The following is a 25,823-nucleotide window of genomic DNA, read 5'->3' on the forward strand; positions in this document are numbered from 1 at the left end:
CATGAACGGGCAGCTGCTACCATTCAAACAGCCATATATACTAACCGTTCTACTCCATATTGACTCATTGCCCATATGAATGGATCACTTCTACTCCATCATGAACAGATAGTACATAAATTATTGGGAACAGAGGATTCTCTTTAAAAAGAATCATATAGCTTTTCTCAAGGAATCACGAGATTCATTAATACAGAAATGACGACTAGAATACGTACACTCTAATACGAATATATAACAAGTTTTGGGCAAGAAACTTAAACAAAATTCACGGGCTGTGGAGCTAGCTGGTAGAGGGTGTGCTGAAAACCGAAGTGGGTTACAGATTTACAGACAGAAGTTGTATCGACTTATCGTACTACCCGTGATTGCCATTCAAAATTCATTTGTTCCATGTAAATGTGTTTCCTCTTTTTAAACATCGTTATGATTATACAGAGCAAAAAAAAAATTATAACAAAGGATCTTAAATACAAGTAACTTTTTATGAATATATATATGTACACTGGAATTTAATTTGTGTGTACGTTTAGAGATATAAAATATAGAGATGGTATGTTATTTGTGTGTTTGGATATATATAATGTCTTGGTTTGCATGTGGTGAGAAAAACAAAAAGAAGAATTAGTATTGCCTAATAGCCGGCCGGTTGGTGTTTCCTCCAATTCCTATTAAGTGTCTGTCCTTTGCATATGAAACCCCCAAGCACCGTAATGAAGTAAATGGTTTTTTAGATGTGGGATGTGGGATGAAGTGAGGTGTATTATGTTTAACTTTATGGTGATTTGGTCTATTTATATATATTTTTGTTGTTTAAAATGACTTATAAATCTATTTAATAATTATAACCTGAACAACATACGGGTATTTTTTTAATATATATTGTTTTTGACGCTTGTTAAAAAAGAATTTTATTATCAAATAATAATTATAACCCGAACAACATACGGGTATTTTTTTAATATATATTGTTTCTGACGCTTGCTAAAAAAGAATTTTATTATCAAATTTCAACCATAGGAGGACAATACTAATTAATCCTAACTGTTATAATAGCTCCTTTTTTGCGTACATATCTGAAAAGTTGTTACCTTTCATTACCCCATCTTTATAAAAATCATGTCTGACACAAGCTTATAAACTTCCCCATTTAACTCAGATTGGTTGTTAAAAAGATAATGCAACTTGCTTAATAGTATTTAGGTTGTTTAATGGAAAAGTTTGTTTCTGGTTCAATAAAACCTCTTTGAAAAATAAAAACCGCATCAAACCCCGTACAATAATAGATGCAGCCACGATTATATCTTTATCAAATAGAACTCGGAGATAAAAAAAATTATACTTTAAGTAGTAGGTAAAGTTATGATGAATAAAATTGTGATTGAAGTCAAAAAAATAAAAACACTAGGTGCAAAAGAACCATTTTTGATGAAAGATAAAAAAGAAAAGATTTAACCAAAAAGAATGAGAAAGACAACATTGAAAAAAAATGAAATACTTGATATTCAAGTGGAACCCGAGCTACGCACGGGTATTGTTCTAGTTAAGTTGACCAATCACATGTATAAAAAAGTTTTTCTTTCTTCATTCTTTCCTTTCATTTTATTGGTTACTCATGAGTTCATATAAATTTATTTGTGATTAGTTTGTCTTTATAACATTACTCACTTTGACTTCACCACTCCTTTGATGTATTGGTTGAACGCTTCCATAGATCCGTTGATAACTCGTGTTGGAGGATCCCCTTTTGATGTATAGGTTGAACGCTTCCATAGATCCGTTGATAACTCGTGTTGGAGGATCCCCTTCATCATCTGACCAAACACTAATTGCATTTTCTTCATTCTTTACGATCATATTATACATTATGATGCATGCTTGTATGATGTCATTCATTGTTCATGTGTGTCAAACACTTTGGTTCACGTATAATTGTCCAACGTGCTTGAAGAACCCAGAATGCTCATTCAACATCTTTTCTTGCAGCCTCTTAACTATAGTTGTCCACTCCGGATGGATATTGTATGCCAGATAATAACCTTTCGTGTAGTGATTTCCGTTGATCATAAAATTGACTTTAGGAGAACATCCTTGTAGTACATCATTGAACACTTAAGATTGGTTTATTACTTTGATATCATTGTTTGATCCAACAACGCCAAAAAAAAGCATGCAAATCCAAAGGTTTTGAGAAGCAACTGCTTCAAACAAAGTTGTTGGCACACCATGATCACCTCGAGTGTATCAACCTTGCCAAGCAAGTCAAAAAAATTTTCACGCCCACTGCATACAGTTAATACTGCCTAACATGCCTGGAACAGAGGCGGATCCAGACTTTCGATACAGTGGAGGCAAAAAAAATTCCGTACAGACTAAATGGCAGAAATACACCGTCATAGTATTAGCTAAACAAATTGTTAATAACGGGATTTAAATAATGAAACGACTACACCGAAAATATACAACAAAAATAATAGATAAATACCTTATTATTTTGATGTTATTACTAGAAAATGCATCAAGTAAAACAAGTAATCAGTAAGTACTTCAAAAAAATTACGTACGCTACATGACTAATATAATAAATAGTTAATCTTTAACACAAAATCATAATATGTGCATGATATCAAAAGTTATATACTTTTTAGCGAATAAAAAAAAATCTATAATGATTATATTACAAATTCAAAAATGCATAGTTTACATAATTGTCTCTTAATGACAATAAACTTGAGATAAAATAACCTAAGGGGGTGCCCGGTTGAGGGTTTTGTGGGGTAGGGAATGAGAAGGTAATGAAAAAACATGCTTGGTTGAACAAAGCAAAGGTATTCAATGCTTAGAAATGGGTAATGGAGCGTTACCCAATAAATTGAGGGGTAAGGTAATTATAACTCACACATTTCTTCTTCTTCTTCCTTCGTTCTCCTTTCTCTAGCCATACTGGTCGGTATCACCCCATATCACCTCTAACAACCGTCTTCCGGCATCAACCCCGAGAGCCGCCATCCTCCATTACCTCTCTGACAGTCGTGTTCAATGGTGGCCGGAAAGAAAATGGTGAGAAACCTGAAACCACCACCATGTTCAATGGAATTTGATTAAACAAACACGGTGAGAAATCAAAACCACCACCATGTTCAATGGTGGTCGGAAAAACTTGAAATCACCACCGTGTTCAATGGAATTTGATTAAACAAACACGGTGAGAAACCTGAAACACCACTGTGTTCAATGGTGGCCGGAGAGAAAATGATGAAGGCGTGGCCAAAGATAATTTCCGGTGGGTGGTGGTAGTTAGAAGTATATTATGAGAGAGAGAGAAAGAGAGAGAGAGAGAGAGAGAGAGAGAGGTGTGGATGTGGACCTTTCAAGAGACAGTGATTATGAAGATCACATGGCATTGAGAGAGAGAGAGAGAGGAGTGGCCGTTCAAAATAAGGAAAAAGGAATAAAAAAAAGAGAGAGGAGTGAAGTATATAACGATAGTATTCCCTTTAAATTCCTTCACCCATTTCGTTTCTCATTCCTTCAAATGAACCAATCACCTGAAGTTAACTTTATGATGATCATAAATAAGGAGAAAAAAGTGAAAATATATTATGTGTATAATTTTAATAAAAAAACCCGATATTTGATGGATGGGAAAAAATGATAAAGGGAAGACAATACTTAATCGTGTGCAAAATATATGAGAAAAGCAAACAATACCAGGTCTTACCACATAACCTAAGAAACTAAACTTTTCTATATTTCATCTATTATAGAGATATAAATATACAATATAATATTTGATTGAGATGATAAACTTCAAATTTGGAGATTAAATAATTATACTCCGACTTTCCAAGCTTTTACACATAGAGGGCATGACTTTTTTGAACCGAGGGCATATCAACTATACAGTATATAAAAGTAATCTTGACAAATATTAGATATGTTATATATTTTCATGCCATTGGGGGCTATAATGACATCTGCCCTCCCTGAACCCGTGGTGTTCTTTATGAGCTCAAGTAAACGCTCAATATCTTGAGGATTTGGCTTTCTCAGGTAGGTAGAACCAAATATTTTAATAACACCACGACAAAACCAATAATATGCCTTCACATAAACTATTTGTTAATTAATTTATTTTTAAGTACAATTTTGTAATTTATTAAAAAATGTTTTATTTGGAAAAACATATACATATCTATGTTAATTTTTATAATATTAAACCTTTTTGGAAGACTTAGACAAATCACTATTAAAATTATTGAAGGTTTTTTTTTTTTTTTTCAAAAGCCAACAAATGCATTACATTAAATAGCTACCCGAGTGCTACACAGTATAGGCCCTGGCGAACCTTCATAATTAGTGAATAAGTGTAAGCTTCGCTGCCCGACAGTATGGAGAAAACAAAAAACCAACGGAGGCCTAAATGCCTAATCCAAAGAATGTCACTTTGTTATCGATTTGATCCATAAATAACTGCCTAATCCAAAAAATGTCACTTTGCTATTTGTTTATCCATAAATAACTGAGGGCTTGAATATTGCTCACCACTTTTGTCAGCAATGCACGCTTATTATTAAAAACTTACCTGTTTTGAACCATCTAGATACACCACATTGAAGAAAGTACAATACCGTGCCACTTGGGGATCCTTTAACAAATTTGTGCGCCTCCCATCGGTCTCTCCTACCCAAAAAGGGATGAAGGGAGAAAACCTACTCCATCCAGTGACGTCCAGCCAAATGTGTTGAGGAAAGTGACAAGAGAGCAAAAGACGTCTACCGTCTTATTATAATCGTGACAAAATAGGCAAAGACTAGAGGTGATTCGGATGTTTCAAGTTATTACACAGTCCACAACTAGGAGTCTTTCAAGCTCCGCCCTCCTTGCTAGTAAAGAGATAATCCATTTTACCGAAATTATTAAACAAACAAGAACGAATTAAAATTAAAATTAAAAGAAATCTATATTATAAAGCAAAATTTAAGTTTTGTTAAATTTTAAGTTTCAACAATTAAGTTTTAAAAATTTATCAAAATCATATTACATCATTACCTTATGCCACAAAGTTCACCACCATTAATCACCGCCGCCACCTCTCCAACCGCCGCATGCCACAACCATCCATCACCGCCACCGCCATTCGTATATTCTATTTTTGAGAGCCCATCACCTGTTTAAAGATGGTCCAACTCCAACAGAAAAACCACACCATCAAAAGATAGAACCTAGGGAAAACCCTTTTGGTGATTGTTTACAACACAAGTTCCTTTCTATATTATTAGCCATGTTTAGCTCCTGCTTCCAATCTTGCATCCCTTCTTCTTCATCTTTTCCAAACACCACCTTGTATCCATCCATATCTATATCTATATACCCTAATAATAATATAAATTTCATAAAGAAATCTCACCCATTTCCATTTCTCAGACTTAACCACCATCACCCTCAATTCATTTGCGCTGCATCATCATCATCATATTCCACTAATCGTTCTAAAAATGATTATTATAAAGTATTAAATGTAGGTAAAAAGGCTACTTTGCAGGACATCAAGTCTTCCTATCGATCTCTTGCTCGTAAGGTTCGTTTCTTTCTCACTTTAAATCACTACTTTATTAGGTTTCACTATTTATATGTATATTTATTAGGAAAAATGTGCATGAAATTGTTCTAAGTTTTGCCCATTTTGCTATTGTATGTAAAGAATATTCGATTCTTAATGTAATAAGTAGTTTTGATGACGTGGCAAGTCATCAAGTTATAAGAGGCCGCCTTCCGTGAGTTTTGAGTCCCAATACCTCGACGGTGTATGGGAGAGGTTAAGATGTAGATAGGCCTTACCTCTAACTAGGTAGAGAGGCTAGTTCCAGGTTTTACCTAAATGGTAGAACAGGACCTCCTACCTTTGCATGGGATGAGGATTGAACCCTTGACCTCTGTCTCGAGAGGCCAAGGTATTCACAACTGATCCAAACCATACAGACAATAGGAATTATAACTAGTGGAAAACCCTTTGCCTTTGGTGAGATAGGTCAATGGTTCTATCCTCATGCCTTTGCGGGCCGTAGGTCTTTCCGAAATGGGTAAGGCCGTATACATCTCATTCACCTATCCATATATAGTGGAAGAGGGTATTGGCCTATTGGGCATGGTTGTTATCATTTTACCTATACAAACAATTGAAAAGCTTTTCGAAGTTTGTTTATACGATAGAGGTTTCGAGATTTGGATACATAGAATAGCAAAAGCCGACGGCTTTAATGCATTTTCATGTACCCATCCGTCCAGATGTATATCAGGTTGGATGCTCATAACACGATGTCTAAATTAGTTTTAACAAATGTTTAGTAGTGTTAAGCAATTTCTTCACGACTATTGCTTTGTTGAATCCCAGCAGCCGGTGTTACAAACTTTATTTCTATTTAATTATATATGTGTATGTGCGTGTACCTAACGCTCTCTCTATCACTATCTAAACTATATTTGCAACAGTATCATCCCGATATGAATAAGGGCGATGGGGCAGAAGACAAGTTTAAAGAAATAAGTGCTGCATATGAGGTCTCTTACTTGACTTTTTTTAATAAAAATTTGTATATCAATTATTAAACCACTTTGTTTTATTCTTTGGCTGTTTAGGTCTTATCAGATGAAGAGAAAAGATCATTGTATGATCGTTATGGAGAAGCAGGGTTACAGGGGGAATATGATGGATCAGGTGCTGGTTCTCATGAGGTAAGATTCTATCACATTGGATCTTTTTTAAGAAGGCAGGGCTTCGTATTCATGATCAGATTTGTTTGGTGTATTAAGTGTTTTACAACTTGTTTTGTTCTTGTTTTTAGGTTGACCCGTTTGATGTGTTCAGCACCTTCTTTGGGGATTCAAATGGGTTTTTCGGTGGTAGGAATGGACCAGGAGTTGATGATTTTAATTTGAGAAAGGGCAACAATTCCCTGAATATTCGGTAATCGTCCACCTACAAGGGTACCATTTCTGCTACTTAGCCAACAATTGAACATATTTAAATTGTTAAATAAATCTTTTCAGCAGAAGATGTCCTAAATAATACTTTACTCGGACTGCCGTCTGTCTGTAACAAGTCTTGTTCAGCAAAAAACATATATCTTTGTTATTTTGGTTCAAACTTCACATCCCACCCAGGCAACCATATTGTAAAATAACAGTTTTGCTATGTGTTATCAGTCTCTATAAACCTCATGTTGAGTTAATAATTGATGGTCATTGCTTGGTTTCTCTATGCCAATTTGCAATTAATGTTGTGTATTTGATTAATATTCAGGCATGATCTTCTTTTGAGCTTTGAAGAGTCCATTTTTGGAGCAAAACGTGAGGTAGAAGTTTCTTGCTTAGAGACATGTGATTATTGCCATGGCACAGGAGCTAGTTCAAACAATTGCATAATATCATGTAACCGCTGTGGAGGTAGAGGAGCGGTCGTAGAAACTCAGAAAACGCCATTCGGAGTGATGTCTCAGGTAATTTATTAACTATTGGTACCAAGCTAACAGATTTATGTATATCAGTGGACCTTCAATCTGTATGTACTAGCCTTTTCTCTGTTAAAAATCGCTTGCTGAGTTTTGTCCTTATATTTCTTCATTTGATGCTCTCTTGTAATTATTATATCTGTGGCATATTGATTGCTTGTTTTACTATTCAATTTCAGGTATCTACTTGCTTAAAGTGTGATGGGGATGGTAAGGTCATAACTGAATACTGTAAGTATTGTCGAGGCGAAGGTAATGTCCAGTCGCCTAGAATTATCAAAGTGGTCATTCCCCCGGGTGTGAGTGATGAATCCACTATGCGAATAGAAGGAGAGGGTAATGTGGATAAGAAAAGGTGTGTGGTTATCCATAATTCTTATCATCTTATTTGGAATTTAAAGTTATATTTAGTTATGCTGTTTAAATGTTAATAAATTTTAAGATGACAGTTTTTCTCAAATCATTAACCTAAAAGAGAGATGTATTCAAAGTCAAACAACCTTTAAAGAAAGTTATAGTAGGACACACATCAAGGAAAGTATAGTACTATTAGCTTATTCATTTCATTATGTATTACTAAAACTAAGGAATTAGGACTGGGTTCTTTCTAAGAGATTAATAGATACCGAAAACAATAAAGAGCAGAAGAGAAATAGTGGGCTAAATGGCGAAACTATTTGTCATTTGTAGAATTGAATCTTTCCACATGTCTTTTGCTGCTAATCGGTGTTCACAGTATGTACTTCTTAGTTCTTTGTGGTCGGATTTTTTACAAAACATACTGGTGTTACTTCTTATCTCTAATGCAGGAATAGAGTTGGCGATTTGTATATAGTCATTCATGTTAATCAAAAACAAGGAATACGAAGAGATGGTCTTGATCTGTACTCAAATATAAATATTGATTATACACAGGCAATACTAGGTACTGTCATCAAGGTAATCAGTCATCTAACACAATTTATATGCACTTTTTGCTTATTTATTTACAGAACTTTTCACCTTTTTCTTCATGATGGCTTGAGATAATAGATAGGACATATACCAAATTTTAACAGACATGTGTCTTACCATGTGTTATCCTGACATTGCTGATGTCATAAGTTTATGTTAATTCTATGTCAATTATTATAGCATATTAATTTTATTTTTTGATTCTAATTCATAAGTCATAAGTTTTTCTAGTATAGGTTGATACGGTTGATGGTCTAAAAGACCTTCATGTTCCTTCTGGAACTCAATCGGGGGAAACATTAAAACTGTCAAAGATGGGAGTTCCAGATATCAACAAGCCATCTGTTAGAGGGCATCATCATTTTATTGTCAATGTCCAGATCCCGAAGTATATCAGGTAGATTGTTCTATGGAACGTTTAATAATAGATAAAATTTATTTTTATCATTTTTGAAACCTTCTGGATTCTTTTTTTATACTGTGGTGAATAAATGAAGTTTACCTTGCGCACTATACCGCTATACCTTCGCATAATAGAAAAAGCCTTTTCTTACGATTATGATTATTCATAGCTTATCTTCTTTTTATGTTCTTTTTTATAATCAACATGTATGCATTCATGTCAGCGAGTTAAGTATGAACTGCGAATGTTGAATGTATGTTATATAACTCACTATATGATGAATGAATTGATGATCGTCAGTGGAGCAAGTGCTCTGTATGATAAGTTCACTAACCATGCAATCTGGTGTCCATGTCTTGTCAGCAATGAAGAGCGCCTATTGGTTGAGAAGTTGGCTATGTTACGACATCAAACATATAACGGTATAGTGTCTCTGTTTTTCCTCTTCTTACCAAACTACCACGTTCTTCATATCCATAGTGGACAAACATCAACTTCCCATTAGAGGTGGCAAAATGGGCAAGACGGTTAAATTGGCTAATAGGTCAAAACGGGTTCAGGTTGAATTAGGTTATGGTCGCTTAAGATTAAATGAGTTAGTCGGACGGGTTGATATTTCCATGATATTTGAATAGTAAACAGGAAAAATATGACGACAAAACAATGTTATTACAATAGTAATCTAGCTATTAAAATAAATAATGATTAGGAGGATGTAAGCACTGATATTACTCTTTGGGCCACCTCAATCTGTTTGATGCCCATTTGATATGTATCTCCTTTGGATTGTTTTGTATTTTAAAGAACCATTTGACCCTTTCCCAGTTAATTGACATGTTAATTAGTAAATGGGTTGAAATAGATACCCTTATGTAAAGGCTTGATCAGCAAGACAAACGATGTTTATCCACACGATTAAAAAAAATGGATGAGGTTTTCTGTATTTAGGTTACCCGGACCAGTCTTTTTTGACTCAGATGTACATGGCCTAATTGGGGCATCTCGTGATCTTTTGCGAATCTTCCCCTGGTTAACTTCAAGATTGTACACAGGGAGATTTGAACCTGACCTTCTGTAAAGAGGCCCATGATGAAAACCTCTAGGCCACCTTGGAGGTGGTTTATCCACACAATACAGTACCCAAAATAATCTTATCTTAGAATAATGACAAGGAAGTTTCTACAATGATATCGTTTTATCATCTTATACATTGTATTTGTTGTACTTCTTTAGGAAGACATGATAACGATAAAAGAGATACCTCTTCAAGTTACAACAGCAAAAAGCTTGCTACTTCTGTATGGAACTCAATACGGGGCATGTTAGGGTATGCTCTTAAATCCTTGCTTATTTTTAGTCTCTCGAGTGTTATTTTATCTTCTTTCAGGCATCTATTACATTCCGTTTTTGATACAGTATATTCATCCAAAGCCTCTATAAAAATTAGGCGAACACTGAATAATTAGGTTACAATGGGACAACATATAGGATCCCCTAACTAGACTTTTTACCAGTGCTATTATAAGGCCTAACTAGACTTTTTACAAGTGCTATTATAAGGCAACAAGATTAACCTTATTACTTCGACACTCGATATATTCTTAGATGGTAGTATCTAAGTAGCCACATTATATTATCAAACATAAGTGAGTCAACTTCAACATGTTCCTGGCTATTATGGAAATATATTTTTGGCTTTATGCAAGCATCATTTCAGTATATCTGTTAATACTATTTCAAGGTTGGGGAACTCGCAACTCGGACTCTCCTTTCCCGGGGACCGGTGTAAGAGTACAAGGTGGCTCGGGTAGTACCCGGATTGGAAATTTTATATAAGAACAATATAGTTTGAAACTATAAATTAAAACCATTCTAAATTAGTTCAAAAAATATTTGAAAAAATTTTCTACAAATAAGTTGGTACAGTGGTAGTTGTGAAACATTTAAGAGATCTAGCAACGGTTTCAGCGTTCTTGACCAAGATTATGGATGTTGACCACTTATTTCTGATTTTGACCTGTTGACCGATTTCCTACTTGGATTTTGCCTGCATTGCTTTGAGGTAAGAAAAACTCCCAGAGGAATTGGCCAACTCAGCCGAGCTTTACCACTATGGGTCAGATGGCCATTAGATACTTTCACCAACTTTGCTGCGGCAGACAAATATATCTAACTCACAAGCAGTTCAGACCATGATTGGTTAACCATACCTTCCTTCTGGCTTTCAAATAAGATTTTTAGAAGGAAAACTCAATAGCTTATACCCTTATAGATTTATTTTTTTTTCTCTGGGTCCTTTAATAATCAAATTGAATGACCACCATTGTAAAGATCTATGGAGTTTTGGCTTTGTCTGCTAACATTGCTCTCTAGTCTCTATTAAGCCATTTGTAACAACTACATCACCATAAACTTTCTAGTGCCATTTGGACACAATCACATTGAACAGATGCAAGAAGAGATCATCATAATCTTTCTAAGTTAGATGAATTCTCTGAATCCATATTTATGACAACAATCAACATTACGCTTAATGTCTGTACAGTGTGTTCCAGCATGCACCATGTTCTTGATCACATTCATGTACTGGATTCTTCCAAAATATTAGTCGTATTACTTAAGCCACCCCACATGTTCTCTTTGATTTCTGAAAGTCAAAGGCTTACCTTACAGACTTGCTAAAGTTGATAAAACATTAATGTCCTCTTTAAGAGATGGGTGGTTTAGGTTGACCCTAAATACTTTTTATCCAAAATTCCAGAAGAAAAATAACGAATGTGATTTTGAAAATTATACGTAATTTATATATCTATAGAATAAAGTGGTTGATGCTATTTTTGAAAATGGCAAATTTCGATCCATTTAATCCATGTTTCTTTCACTTGTTTTTAGCTAACCCATTTGTCCTGCTAGGTATTAAACTTAACATGCATCAACCCATTTGCAAGTGAATGGGCTGTAATTATTATCTCTATCTAATAATGATGCTATACTTGTGAAAATGCAGCATAATTTATTCCAGTTTTCGCCTTTTGGTTTAGATTTTAGAACACAAGTTTTATATATGTTAATGGGATTTTTATATTGTTTTCTTTACAGGCGCGGACAATCTGGGGATGGATTTGCATCGACAAGCATATGTACGCCAGTTTACTGGAAACACCGGTCAACAAGTTCTCCTACAATGGTTCTTGCTGCTATAGTTCTAATCTTGACATGTATTTTCAACTCTGCACGGAACACTAACTTTTCGTCATTGAGAAAACAACAATGACATTAGAGAAATCTACAGAAAATTTGAGCAATCAAATACATCTGTCCTTTATTTCTATAGTTATCTTTAGCAATCCTTCCTATCAACTCACAGAATCCCTATTCTTTGAGCTACTTATACAACTCACAAATAATTAAATGATAACTTAAAATAAATATGAAAGTCTTGATCTACCAACATGTATGTAATACTCCAAACAGAATCGAAATCTTTAAAAATCCCCATCTTGAGTTTTGTATAATAACCCCATTTGATTTCTTTTTCTTGCCATCGTCATCATCGTCATCACTGTCAGCGTCACCAAGATCTTTAGGATGATCAAAGTTAGCTGGAACTAGTGTGTCAGGCACCGTATCATCACCTGATTGTTGACTAACTGGACCTGGAGCTTCTGGTGACGGAGGTCTCAAATCCGGTGGTAAACCTTGTCCTTGTGTCACATTGATACTGAACTTTTGGCCATTCTCGCATTGCTCACCATCATAATCACTCGAGAAGAAATACGTAGGTCCCACTTTGAGGAGTGGGACAGCTACACTTACAGGGTGGACAATGGCCGCGGATGGATCTGGTGATGCATAATGGAATGTGTCGTTATCGAGCGAATCACTATCATCACAGAGGTTGTAGATGGTGGAATTGTATGTTTGTACAACTGTGTGGTTATTATCTGTGTTGAATACTGTGGAAAACAAAATATCATTTTATGAGTAAAACAAATTTATGAAAAGGACTCTGTAAAAACAAATCTTGCAGATTGCATTTGCAAGTGCATTGCAATGATAAGGATAAGATAATCAAAGAATGTTTAATCACTATGGGCTACATATGTAGTACAGCCTACTTTTACTTGTTGTATAGTTGTCAATCATGAAATCTGACACTAGCAACCAACAACCCACACATGCCATGCTTTCTCCTAATCATATATTTTATTACTCCACGTGTCACAATTTTATTGACAAAAGAATTGTCTTAGTTTTTACAGTATAAAATTGTAGAGCACGTTATCCGCGCAATACTGTAGTGGTCGTGACTGCGACGATGTGGTCGTGGAGACAACTGTTGGTGGTTAATGAAACCCGAGTGGTGTAGATAATTGATGTAAAAGTAATTAATGTAAAGAATTAATGGAGATATTTTAAAAGATAAAGAATCGTGTTATAAACATCACCTTCTATGCATTTTATTTCAAAAACTGACATTTTATTTTATTTTAATTACATGTACGTAATTTTCCAAGTATTAGAGAACGCACTGTGTCCCTCTAATCATAGTGTTATGTAATTTATGGTTATCCATTTTTTGAAACTTGTCTTATGATACAAAGTAACATCGATATGATATCTTGATATTATGACTAATGTTGTATGAAATGATTTAAACAAGACTTTATCCATTCATATATTTGATCCACCTAAAGTAGTAACCAGTAACCAACAAAAATGTACATTTAGCCATTTAAGCCCACACCACTTCTACAAAGAGACGTAGCATGTGCAATCTATATATCATCAATGCATACTTAATGAAATAGTTTAATACATGATTTTATTATCCATTTATAATAACAAGTAACTATAACTAAAGCATGTTTTTTTATTTATTTAAATCATTCAGTCAAATTTCATGTTTCTTTTTTAACTTAACAAACAAAAATAACCGTTAATTACTTACATTTTACTTAATACATACAAACATTCTTAATCTATTCGGTCACTTAATACACTCAACATTTAATACATTTAATGATTTAAAAAAAAGCCTTTTAACATGGCACTTATTTAAAAAACTAACACAATACTTTCTGGTATTGATATTTCCATGTTGCTGAAATAATATTATAATAAGTTCACCTTTTTTGCCGTTCCAAAAAAAATACACCTTTTTTAAATAATAAAACAGATCATGTTGAAGTTATCAAGTTAAAATATCATTACTAAATGTGATCATGTAAATTACAAACCGTCCAAATTTCATTATTTTATTCACATTATAATTTCTGTTTGTTCTATAAATAATGTTTCATTTTAATTTTTTTTCTTTTTTAAAACAGCAAGCATGAACGGATAAATTTGACATCCTAATTATTAGAAGCTATGTAATTAGCACACATCATAAACCTAAAATATTCTATTTGCAGACAATAAAAGTAAAATGAAGTAAACATTATGCTATAAGAACTGAATTAGCATAAAATTTAGCCATCTTTAGTTTCATAATTTAATTTCTATATACTAATTTTCATATATTAGAAATAATATAACAATAGTAATAATAAAAATAAAACAAAAATGAAAATGAAAACACTTTAAGGTAGATTCATATACAAGTTATGTATCATACTCTAAGCTAGATAGAGATGAACCTTTGCATCATATCTACACATCAAAAAATAACAACTATAGAAGATAATCACCTAAAACAAGTATAAATAGAAATGAATATAAATTACCATATATGTATTAAGTAGATCAAGATAGAATAGATTTACTTACTAAGGAAATCACCAAGAGAGAATGTTTTAGAAGAAGCCCATTTTTGGTAATTGACAGTTGATTTCTCAAGTTTGTCAAACCAACCAAGATCATCTCCAACAGTGTAGTTCTTGTATGCAGAAGTAATAACTATCCATTTTTCATTGCTTATCATGAACATAACAACACAAACCATCCACACATTTATCTTCATTTTCTTTTCTTTTTTCACTATGATTTGAAATATGATTTTAAGTAAAGGTGTTGGGTGAAGTGAGAAAGCAAGGAATGGATTGAAACTAGTGCTATAAAGGGTCACTTTCTTTGGGTGTACACAACCAGCTTCTTGTGGTTCATTAAATGTAATGTGTGTATGTGTTTATTTATTTATATAAGGAGAAAGATAGACAGATAGAGATAGAGAATATGTTCCCTATTTTTGAGAATATAAATATTAAATTTATATATCTATCTTTTCTCTATTATTATCTCTAAATATGATAACATATATGTGTCGGTTTAACTTAAACCATCATTTTTAGTTTTGGTGTTGTCCAATATTTGATTTAAAACAAAATCATATATTTTCGTGTATTTATAGTTCATTGTGGAGTCGACAGCTTTTGGAACATTATTTTCCAATAAAAAATTAATCATTGGGCCATTATATGATGGACGAATTTAAAATTAAAAAGAATTGAATAAGGGTGATGGGATTCAATTATTTCGAAAACGTATCGTATATCTTTAGATTTGTTTTAATTTCATAGGACGATATCAATGATAGGTCGATATAATCTGAGGTTGATCTCTAGAGATGTGCTTGATTGATATTTAAAAGACACACAAGGTTATAATTTTCAAAATTAATATAATTTTATTGAGTTATTAAAATCATACACACACGATGTTCAGTGTATGATCTCATAAAACTTTTAAATTATGATATAAATCAGATTTTTAAATTAATTACAAACCTCAATGAACACATATGCGCCTAGGTTGATCCGGCTTGGAATTACTTATAACACACGGATATATAAAAATTGTGTTTGTCATTTGTTAGTGAAATTTATTAAAATAGAAATGAGTAACTAAATTTATATCCATTTTATAGTGAGGTTGATATACTAATTAAAATAGTTGTTCTTAAAATGAGAAAAATTAAATCATAAATCCATATCCATAATCGCGACAATAGCCAATTTTCGTTATGATCGTACAAAAATAGCCAAGGTTTTTCGGATTATCACAAAATAGCCAACAAAATCGCAACAAAAAATGAAAATCGCAACAAAAAACGCGAAATCGCAACAAGAAATGCCAAAATCGCAACAAAAAATGCCAATATCGCAATAAAAAACGCGAAATCGCAACAAAAAAGGCGAAATTGCAACTCGCAGTTCGCAGCTCGCAACAGTTTGACTTTGACTTCTTTTTTTTTTTAAGGAAAAGATTTCTTGCGATTTTGTCCTTAAGAAGATAAAATTTTTTGCGATTCTATCCATAAAAAGATAAGATTTTTTAAAAGATTTTCTGATCATACAAGTACAAAAGTTAACTAGTATATCATATTCATTGTATTTGTTCTAATAACTTAATTATCAGATATATTCCAAAATTTCTCTTCTCAATCTCTCTCTCAATTCCAAACTAAAGGTATGCTTTTTATTTACTTAGTTTGTACAATTAATTAATTCGTTATTTAGTGTTTCTTACATAATGGAAGTAATCAATTAATTGTTTCAGCCCCCGTTTATGGTGATCACAATGTCCAACACGATAATTACCAATATCAAAGTTTCATGATTCCAACACAATTTCATCACCAACAAAGTTTTGTTCCGCCATATTTTCAAAACCAAAGACCATATGAAACACATACAACTCAGTTTGGTATTCCACCTGTCCAATATATCCAACACTTTGAAAACCCACAATATATCCCTTATAATCAAAATGTCAACCACTATATAGACCCAAATGCAAGTTTCCGAATAGAACCCTTAGATGATAATGATAAGCCGATGGATAACAATGTCACATATCATTTTGATCTTAGACAATACTCTGATTTTAAAAATGACACGATTTAATTTTGGGGTGAAAGAAAAACAGAAGAGATTGTTGCTACTCATTTTGATACTTTTGATTTTACTGAATATGATGATTTGAACGATAACTCGGATGATGTTTGGGGTCAACGTAAAGAAGAAGAAGAAGAAGAAGAAGAAGAAGAAGAAGATAATGATGATGATGATGACGGTGATGAAAGAGGAGAAGAAGAAGAAGAAGAGGATGATGATGATGATGATGATATGTTGGTGAAAGAAACTGTTGAACACCCATTCTTTAATTCATAAAATGAAGGAGAAGTAGAAGAAGAAAAAGATGAAGAAGAAGAAGAAGAAGAAGAAAAACGAAAAGAGAAAATTTGTACAAGAAGAAGAAGAAAGACCACGAGAGTATAACTGGAATATGCCAGAATTACTTCCAATACCAGAAGAAGAGTTGGTAAAGATACCTGTCGATTGTTACACAAAATTTCTTCGTGTAAAGAAGGGTGATTGTTTTGATACAAAGGAAGATTTTAAGATAGCTTTGTTTATGAAGTGTGTGGAAGATGGCTATCAGCTAGTTGTTGACAGATCAACTAAAGATCGTTTTGAAACAAAGTGTAGACATAATAAGAAATGTACGTGGCGTATGATTGCAAAGAGGATAAAAGATTGTGAAATGTTTGAAGTAAGGACTTTCATTGATCAACATACTTGTTTAAGAACCCAACTTTATCCTCACCATAGACAGGCAAACAAAAAGGTGTTGGGTGGATTTTTGGCTGAGTTGATGTTTGTGAAAGGAAGGGTATATAGGGGTCATGAGATCATGACCGACATGAATGCCCGGTTCAAGATTAATATCTCATATTCTCAAGCTTGGAGAGCGAAGTGTTATGCATTGGAATTGTTGTTGGGGGTCACCAGAAGATTCATTTGCCCAACTGCCAACATATTGTCATAATTTGAAGCTGAAAAATCCCGGGTCGGAAACTCATCAAAACAGATAGAGATGGACGTTTTGAATTGTTGTTTATCACCATTGGTGCAACGATGAGTAAATCAATATAATTTTTCACACTATTCATTTACTTTTAAAGTATTTCTCACATCTTTAATCTATTTTATGTAGATACGTTCATTTGTTTCTTTCTTGCGGCCGATTATTATAGTTGATGGGGCACATCTAAAAGGTCGATATCTTGGAATAAACTTATTAGCAGTAGGCATGGATGCTAATAATGTGATAATACCAATAGCTTACAGGGTTGGAAAATCTAAAACCTCTGAATCATGGACATGGTTTATGGGGCATCTTAGTAATTGCATAGGTAATGTTAGAAATTTGACAATCATTTCTGATACGGGGAACTCAATTGATATGGCTATAAGAAGGTGTTTTCCAGATGCTTTTCAAGGGCTTTGTGCTGTTCATTTGTTTAGAAATCTAAAAGCAAGGTCTGCTAATATAAAACATCACAAATGGACATATTGGAAAGCGGTGAAAGCTTATCGAGAAGTGGACTTTAATAGGCATATAAGTCGTTTGACACATGTTATCCCCAGTATGCTCAAATACTACAAGAGGTTGGGTTTGAGAGATAGTCAAGAGTACACGCACTTGGAGCAAGGTATGGTTTCATGACATCTAATACTGCATAATCAATCAACTCTCTAAGTCGTCATTCAAGAAAATTACCCATTACTATGTTAATGGAGTTTTTCCGTGCCTCTCTTCAAGAGTGGTATTGTAGGAAAAGAAACGTTGCATGTATTATTTGTTTAAGAATCTCGCTTATTATTACTACTGTTTAAAATGATGATATATTGTAACTAAATTACTTCTTTTAATGTACGAAAACATTGGAACATCGTGTTACACCATGGATAGAAAAAAAGATTGCAAAACGTGTTGTGAAGTCAAGATCATGGAGAGTTGAACCATGTTCAAACACATTGTTTCAAGTTATAGATTATAAGCTGAATGGACTTGTCGATCTTGATGCAAACACGTGTACTTGTGGAAAATGGCAAATTTCTGGTTTTCCATGTGGCCATGTTATAAATGTTATTCTTCATCTAAACCAAGATGATTCAACTGTATATGCTATGAACCGCTACACTTCAGAAGTATATCGACAGACTTATGCCGAGATTGTCTATCCCATACCACATCCTTCTGAATGGGAGATACCAGATGACTTACAAACAGTTTTGCCACCAGTCATGGACAAAAGGCTACCTGGCCGACCCAAAAACCGTGATCGTATACCGTTTAAGGGTGAAGAGAGGAAGACAACAACATGCAATCGTTGCAAGGAAAGTGGTCATACAAGGCTGACTTGTGGTGCACCGATGCCATTACAAACATCTTTTCCTCCACTGAGAGAGTATGTATCTTCATCAAAATCAAAAGGGAAATCAAAATCGACTTCACAATCATCTTCTTTTGGTACTGTTAACTTAGGGGATTATTAGTATGTTTATCTTCATCAAAATCAAAAGAGAAATCAAAATCGACTTCACAATCATTTCCTTTCGGTACTGTCAACTTAGGGGATTATTAGTATGTTTCTTATGTATTTGTGTTGTAGGTTAATGTTTGTGTTTTTTTAATTTCTTAATGTTTTATGTTTTAAATAAATGTTATGTTTTATTTAGTTGTATTGTGTTTTTAAAATTAATGAAAGTTTAGGGTTTATTTGAAGTTTTGTATTTATGTTTTATATAATAAACTAGTACCCTTTAAAAAAAAATTGAAAGTCAAACTGTTGTGAATTGCGAGTTGCGAACTGCGTTTGTTGTTGCGATTTTCGGCATTTTTTGTTGCGATTTTGGCATTTTTTGTTGCGATTTCACATTTTTTTGTTGCGATTTCGCGTTTTTTGTTGCGATTTTCATTTTTTGTTGCGATTTTGTTGGCTATTTTGTGATAATCCGAAAAACCTTGGTTATTTTGATACGATCGCAACGAAAATTGGCTATTGTCGCAATTTTATATTTATATAACTTGCATGATGTCAAATAATAATTTATAATCATACGATAATGCAAAATATATATTGTGTCTCATGAAATTTATCACCATATATTAAACACACTTTATTAACTTTAAACAATACAATTTAAATCCCACGCTAATATAATTATGTGTATCTATATCATGAAAAGAATATATATTTACTTTATTTATACGTAGAATTATTTTTATGGTCTATATCACTCAAACAAATTGTAAATCCGTGCATCATACGTGTATTAGGTCTAGTTAGTCTAATACAACAGAACAAGGTATCTTATTTTCGTTATTTCATGGTGTCCAATATTTACCATGGTCATTATATATATATGTGATTTGATTGTTTAGAAAATTATAGTTTGTTACATATAACAACTTTATAAAAGATAATTCAATAAAATACTGTTAGTTTTGGTTTTCTAAGGCCAGTCCCAAAGGTTCGTTCACAGCCTTGTCTAACCACTCGTTGACGACGACTTTGTTGGTAGCGAGGTCGTCGACTGCCTCTTTGTCACTGCCCATTGATGAGTCGAAGAGGAAGGAGGGGGGCGAGCATTTGAAAGTTTTTTTTTTTAGTTTAACTAACGGTTAGTTTGTTTTTTTTTTAAAGAAAAAAACCTATTAATCATGATCTACTGGTAAAGATCATGTCTTATATGTTCTATTTTAGTACTTGATTTACAATAACCAACCTTTTAAAAAATAACTCTATAAGTTATATATTGAGTCAAACATCTTTGTTTCTAGCAATCTTCATTCTCGTTTTCTCCGGCGATGAAACCGTAACCTCGCCAGAAACCATCGCCGACCGTCCTCTTTGCTACACGAATACTGTTAATCGACGTCGGTAATCGGTGTCAAACAATCTCCCCGCCGTCATCTTCATCCTCCTTAGTTCTATTTGTCCGATTTGGTATTGTTAATCGTCGCCGGAATTCGACGTCAATTAACCTTGCCGCCATGAATTAAAACAGTAACTGATTTCGTATTGTTAATCAATGGAGGAAGAAGATGTGATAAGCGATGAAGAAATCGAACAAATAATAAAAGGTATGTTAACCTGAATTTACAGCAAACAATTCATCTCAAACACTAGGTGTTTAAGGTTACAGTCATATAATTGTTGATTAATCTGAATCAGTAGGTGTTTCTATTGCTTAATGACAATAAGATTTTATGGAATCAGGTTATTATTGTTAGGTTTGAATCAAACTGGTTGATATTAACATGCTTAGAATGTGAAACACAAGGTGTTTCTGTAGCTTAATGTATTCGATGAAAGTAGGATTGTATGGAATCACATTATTATTGCTTAAAAATCGTATTTAGTTGCTTAATCTGTGTTTCCTCATAAACTTACTCTTTAATGCACCTGAATTAAGGTGCTTCCACGTGTCAAATGCACTTAACTTCTAAACTTTGATGCATTTACCTTCAGAATTTCGATACACATACCTTTCACACTTGTTGCACCGGGGACTTCGAGAGTAAAAAAAGGACTTTACTGTTTAATAAAACTAGAACACTTATTTTAGGTGCATCAAAGAGTAAGTTAGTTGCATCAAAGTGTTAAGGTTGGTGCATCGACAAGTAAATATCATAACTTTACTACTTGATGCACATAATGTAATTACTTTAGGTGCATCGAGGAAGCGGTTTTCTGTGGGGTGATGTAGATTAACTTTTTTAGATATCATTTTTGATGGTTGACATTTAGTCACTATTGTTATAAGTAAATATTACTCATTTCGTAACTGTTGGTGATAGATTTTATAATTAAACTATTGCATATCGTAGGTTTCTGAAAAGTACTAGGGTTTGGCATTTTTAAGTTTAGGAACATTTAGCTTACCAAAGCTTTGAATGTTTACCTAGGATTTTTCCAAACAAATGCACCATGTTACCTACAAGTTTACATGTGATATTGAGTGTTCCTTTCGAATCAGTGGCTATGTCAGGTTTAATTTGGCATAATACTAGGAATTTTTCACCTCCAGATTTACTTATGCATAGCTTTGGCATTTCCCTGATATATGAAGAATCTATGTTTGAAATTTTAAATATTTGGTGCTCTTTGATGACTTACTGCAGGATCCAAGCTTGCATTACGTCTTACGTTCTGCGATATTGCATCTCTTTTGGTCTCTTCGATCTATCTATCATGTTGCAAGTGGTTCTCTTCTGTTTTCTCGGGAATCGGGGATCATTAGAAGCTCTGTATATAGCAGCCAACATAAGGTACAGGGTTTTATCCATTGTTCATTGCTTATCTTTGACTCAAAAAGGAAGATTAATAACTAAAAGATTAATAACAAACTAGAGAGCTTCCATGATAGTTTTCACATAATTTTATTTTTTTATACATTATTAAATAACATCTCTTTTTATCTTCCTCCAGGGAAGGAAACACAAGGGACAAACTCAGCAGCTTCTGAATTTTGTGCGTTCATTATCCACAGTATCGGCATTCGCGTACTGCTTCTGTCTAAAGCTCAAGCAATTATTCTTTACCATAAGTAGGTAGTTGTTTACCATTGGGGCGGGGCAGGGCAGGGCGGTGTATCTAACTTGTAATTTTGGATACTTAACTAAATTTTAGGCTTTACCATAAGTAGATACAATACAAGTATAACACAACATGAATGAAGGTATAGGTATTTCTTGAAGAACAGGTGAATCTGGAGGATCTTCTGGAATAATCTGGATATACTCAGGTTCTGATATTGGGGTGGCACGAACATCTGATCCAATCACCCGTTTCTGTGGTAAGTTGAAACTGATGGAGGGATAGAATGGTGTGTCACTGGTGGAACATTTCTTCTTGTTAACTGGTTCCAATCTAGATTGACTGGAAGCATCTTTAGGAGAACCAAGTGACTGATGAACTTGGTCAGGTTCTCCAAAGTTTATTGGAACAACTGGAGAAATATCGAGGCTTGGTCTTTTATTAATTGCTTCATTGGACTCGTCAAATGTAACATGAATTGTCTCATGAACCTTTTGAAGTCTATAATTATAAACTCTAAAGGCTTTTCTGATATCAGAATAACCAAGAAATACTCCGTCATCTGCCTTAGCATCAAATTTGCCAAGTTGACTTGCATCATTTAAGATGAAAACTGGACAACCAAATACATGAAAGTAACCAATATTTGGTTTCCTCTTTCTGAGTACTTCATAGGCAGTCTTCCTATGTCTCTTGATATAGACTGACCTATTCTGGGTATGACAAGCAGTTGCCACAGCTTCAGCCCAAAAACTGGTTGGAAGACTTGATTCAGATAACATACTCCTGGCAGCTTCAATTAATGTGCGATTCCTTCTCTCAACAACACCATTTTGCTCTGGTGTGTGAGCAGAAGAGAAATTCTGAGAAATGCCAGCGTCATTGCAAAATGATTCAAGTACTTTATTTTGAAATTCTGTACCATTATCACTACGCAACTGACACACTTTGTGAGTATATTTGAGCTCAATTCTTTTGATGAGAGAGATGATTTCAGCAGCTGCATCACTTTTGGATCTGAGAAACACCACCCAGCAAAATCTGGTGTACTCATCCACAACAACTAGAGTGTATTTCTTGCCAGCTCTAGTTTGAACATTCACTGGACCAAATAAGTCCATATGAAGCATGTGAAGAGGTTCAGTGATGCTAAAGTTTTGCTTGGTCTTGAAATTGGCTCTTTTCTGCTTACCCATCTCACACCCAGGGCATGGCTTTTCCTTTTTAAAGGAAATCTGTAAAACCCCACCGTTGGCGGAAACATGAGGTGTCATGAAAAGTACAACACGACATGGAATTACATAGATACTGCTAAATGAAATAGAATATAATAAATATATTCCCAAGAACATAAGTTCAAAGTCATAACAGTGTTAAAATAGCTTATTACAACCAAGTCCTTAAAGAAATAAATCAAGGCATGTAGCCTTAAAGTCTGACAATTATTAAGGAGTACTAATCTCCGAAGTCCAGCCTAGCATAGCAGTCCTTATCCCCGATTAGCCTGAGTACCTAAAAAGTATACTAAAACGTGTCAACACAAAGGTTGGTGAGTTCGTAGGTTTTATGTCCAAAGTCTAATAAAAGAAATAAGTCTTTTGTCGATTCTTTTAAGTCTAAACAAGTAATAGTTCAATATATAGTGAGCAGAGTTATGCCATAATAAGTCCAAATGCCACAATGTCTCAAAGTCCGGCCTTACGGTACCTGCCTTAGTCCAAAGTCTCAAGTCTCAACTCATACAATAAGTACATCCAAAGCACAACAAACAAACACATAACCACACACATACAACAAGATCAAAGCATGTCAAATGGCACAAGTAACTCTATACGCACAGGCTCAATATTGAACATAAAACAGAAATCGACAAAACTGTTTGAAAATAAGTATACTTTCCACCCAAAACTTGTAAAAAGAGGGCTACGAAACTCACCTGAAAGCAGCACAAGTATAAATATCTTATATCAACGAACAGGAACACGAACTGTCAGAAACACTGAAATAAGCTCACTATTTGTCCAAAAGTCCTACATTGTCCACAAGTCACCCGGTAAGTACTTGGATTTAATTGTACTCGTGTATGTCCTATACTAGTGTCTTAGGAAATGCCATTGTGTCTCGTCAAATGTCATAATATATATTATATAAATATATATAACATAGTCTCTGGTTCCTATGAATTGTCCAAAGGCAATTGTTTGTCTAATAAGGTCATGTTTTAATGTTTATATCCCGTCAAGTCTTCATATAAAACGTCATAATAAACTATGTTAAGTCCGAAAGTCGAATAATTTATATAGCCTTTATAAGGTCCTTTTTAAAGTAATTAACTTCAATTAGCCTATGTCTTGTATATTCGTATAAATAAGTTATTTTAAATTAATTCATATATATATATATGTATATATATATCTATATTTAATTAATCTTTAATTAAATTTTTAAACAAAAACTTAACTTTTAACCCAAAAATACTAACACTTTAATTTTTAACTACAATACCAAAACCCTAATCTGGCCGGTTTGACCAAGTTTGACCGGCATTGACCGGCGTTGACCGGCGTTTGACCGACTTTGACCGAACGAAATTCCAGATCTAAACGCCAAAAGCAATTCAAATCGACTTCTAGACTCAAAATATACATTCCAACCAGTTTGACTCAGTTGACCAACCTAAACACATTTCCCGGCCGGTTTGACCGGCATTGACCAGCCGTTGACGGAACGAAAAATCATTTCCAAGAACAAAAATATCACTAATACCATTCGGATCTAATCCGAAAACAACCAGAACAACACATATTTTGGATTATAACAATATTTCGGATATATATCTTTTCGGATCTAAGGAGATTTCAGATCAAGAACCGGATTCAAAGAATTTCGGTATATACAACCGAAATATATATAGTTTTAGTCAAAACTCGAGTCTATATCTATATGTATAATTATAACGGGTTTATGTATGTACAAAATAATATTTTCGGACCTATATAGATATAGATATATATATAACGATTTTGAAAGAAGGGAGAAGAAAAAGGTCCGATCCATACTTATTTTAATAAAACTTTTCGGTTTCTAAAGATTTTCGGGTATAGATATATACTTTCAAACCGATTTGTGTATATATATATATGTATAACGAGCAAAACGGATTTAGATTAGACCCATTTAATCCTTACCAAGTCTTGAAGTGAAGATGATGAAAATTTATGAGATTGGGTGGTAGTTCGTGGTGATTCGGGGTGGTTCGTGGTTCGTGTGGCTCGTGGCTGCCAAAAAAAAAAGAGAGAGGGAGAAGAGGGGGACGACTATGAGACAGGGAAAGAGAGGGAGGAAGAGTGAAATGAGAGGAGGAAGTTAGGGTTAGGAGTATTTAGGGTTTTTGTTCTTCCATCCCCTAGTTGACCGAATTTGACCACCATTGACCCTCACAAAAATCGTTTGACTCGACCATTCTGGAAGGCTCGTGACTCGTTAATCTATTTTGTCGTCATATTTAAACGTAACTTTTTAATAGTTTTCTAACGGATGTAAACATGTCTATATTTATTCATTAAACCTTTTATTGATTTAATTTTAAGTATTTTTCTTAATTTGGCACTTCCACAAGACA

The 25,823-nt window shown here is 33.8% G+C and overlaps 2 protein-coding genes across 2 annotated transcripts; one reads left to right on the forward strand and one right to left on the reverse strand.

Annotated features, from left to right (window-relative positions):
• Positions 1 to 5,174: 5,174 nt before the first annotated feature.
• Positions 5,175 to 12,178, forward strand: LOC122603137 (chaperone protein DnaJ-like). Its single transcript, XM_043775758.1, has 11 exons — positions 5,175 to 5,581; positions 6,493 to 6,561; positions 6,640 to 6,735; positions 6,846 to 6,967; positions 7,304 to 7,499; positions 7,691 to 7,866; positions 8,321 to 8,450; positions 8,702 to 8,862; positions 9,232 to 9,290; positions 10,102 to 10,195; positions 11,968 to 12,178. Exons 1-11 carry the CDS (start codon positions 5,285 to 5,287, stop codon positions 12,140 to 12,142), a joined length of 1,575 nt encoding a protein of 524 aa, XP_043631693.1. The 5' UTR covers positions 5,175 to 5,284; the 3' UTR covers positions 12,143 to 12,178.
• Positions 12,125 to 15,001, reverse strand: LOC122603138 (cucumber peeling cupredoxin). The gene is made up of 2 exons (XM_043775759.1): positions 14,641 to 15,001; positions 12,125 to 12,824 (listed from the first exon to the last, which is right to left on the reverse strand). The coding sequence occupies exons 1-2, from the start codon at positions 14,831 to 14,833 to the stop codon at positions 12,313 to 12,315; spliced, it is 705 nt and encodes a 234-aa protein (XP_043631694.1). The 5' UTR covers positions 14,834 to 15,001; the 3' UTR covers positions 12,125 to 12,312.
• Between the last annotated feature and the right edge of the window lie 10,822 nt (positions 15,002 to 25,823).

The sequence above is a fragment of the Erigeron canadensis genome, chromosome 6 (assembly GCF_010389155.1).
Source record: "Erigeron canadensis isolate Cc75 chromosome 6, C_canadensis_v1, whole genome shotgun sequence".
Classification (NCBI taxonomy): Eukaryota; Viridiplantae; Streptophyta; class Magnoliopsida; order Asterales; family Asteraceae; genus Erigeron; species Erigeron canadensis.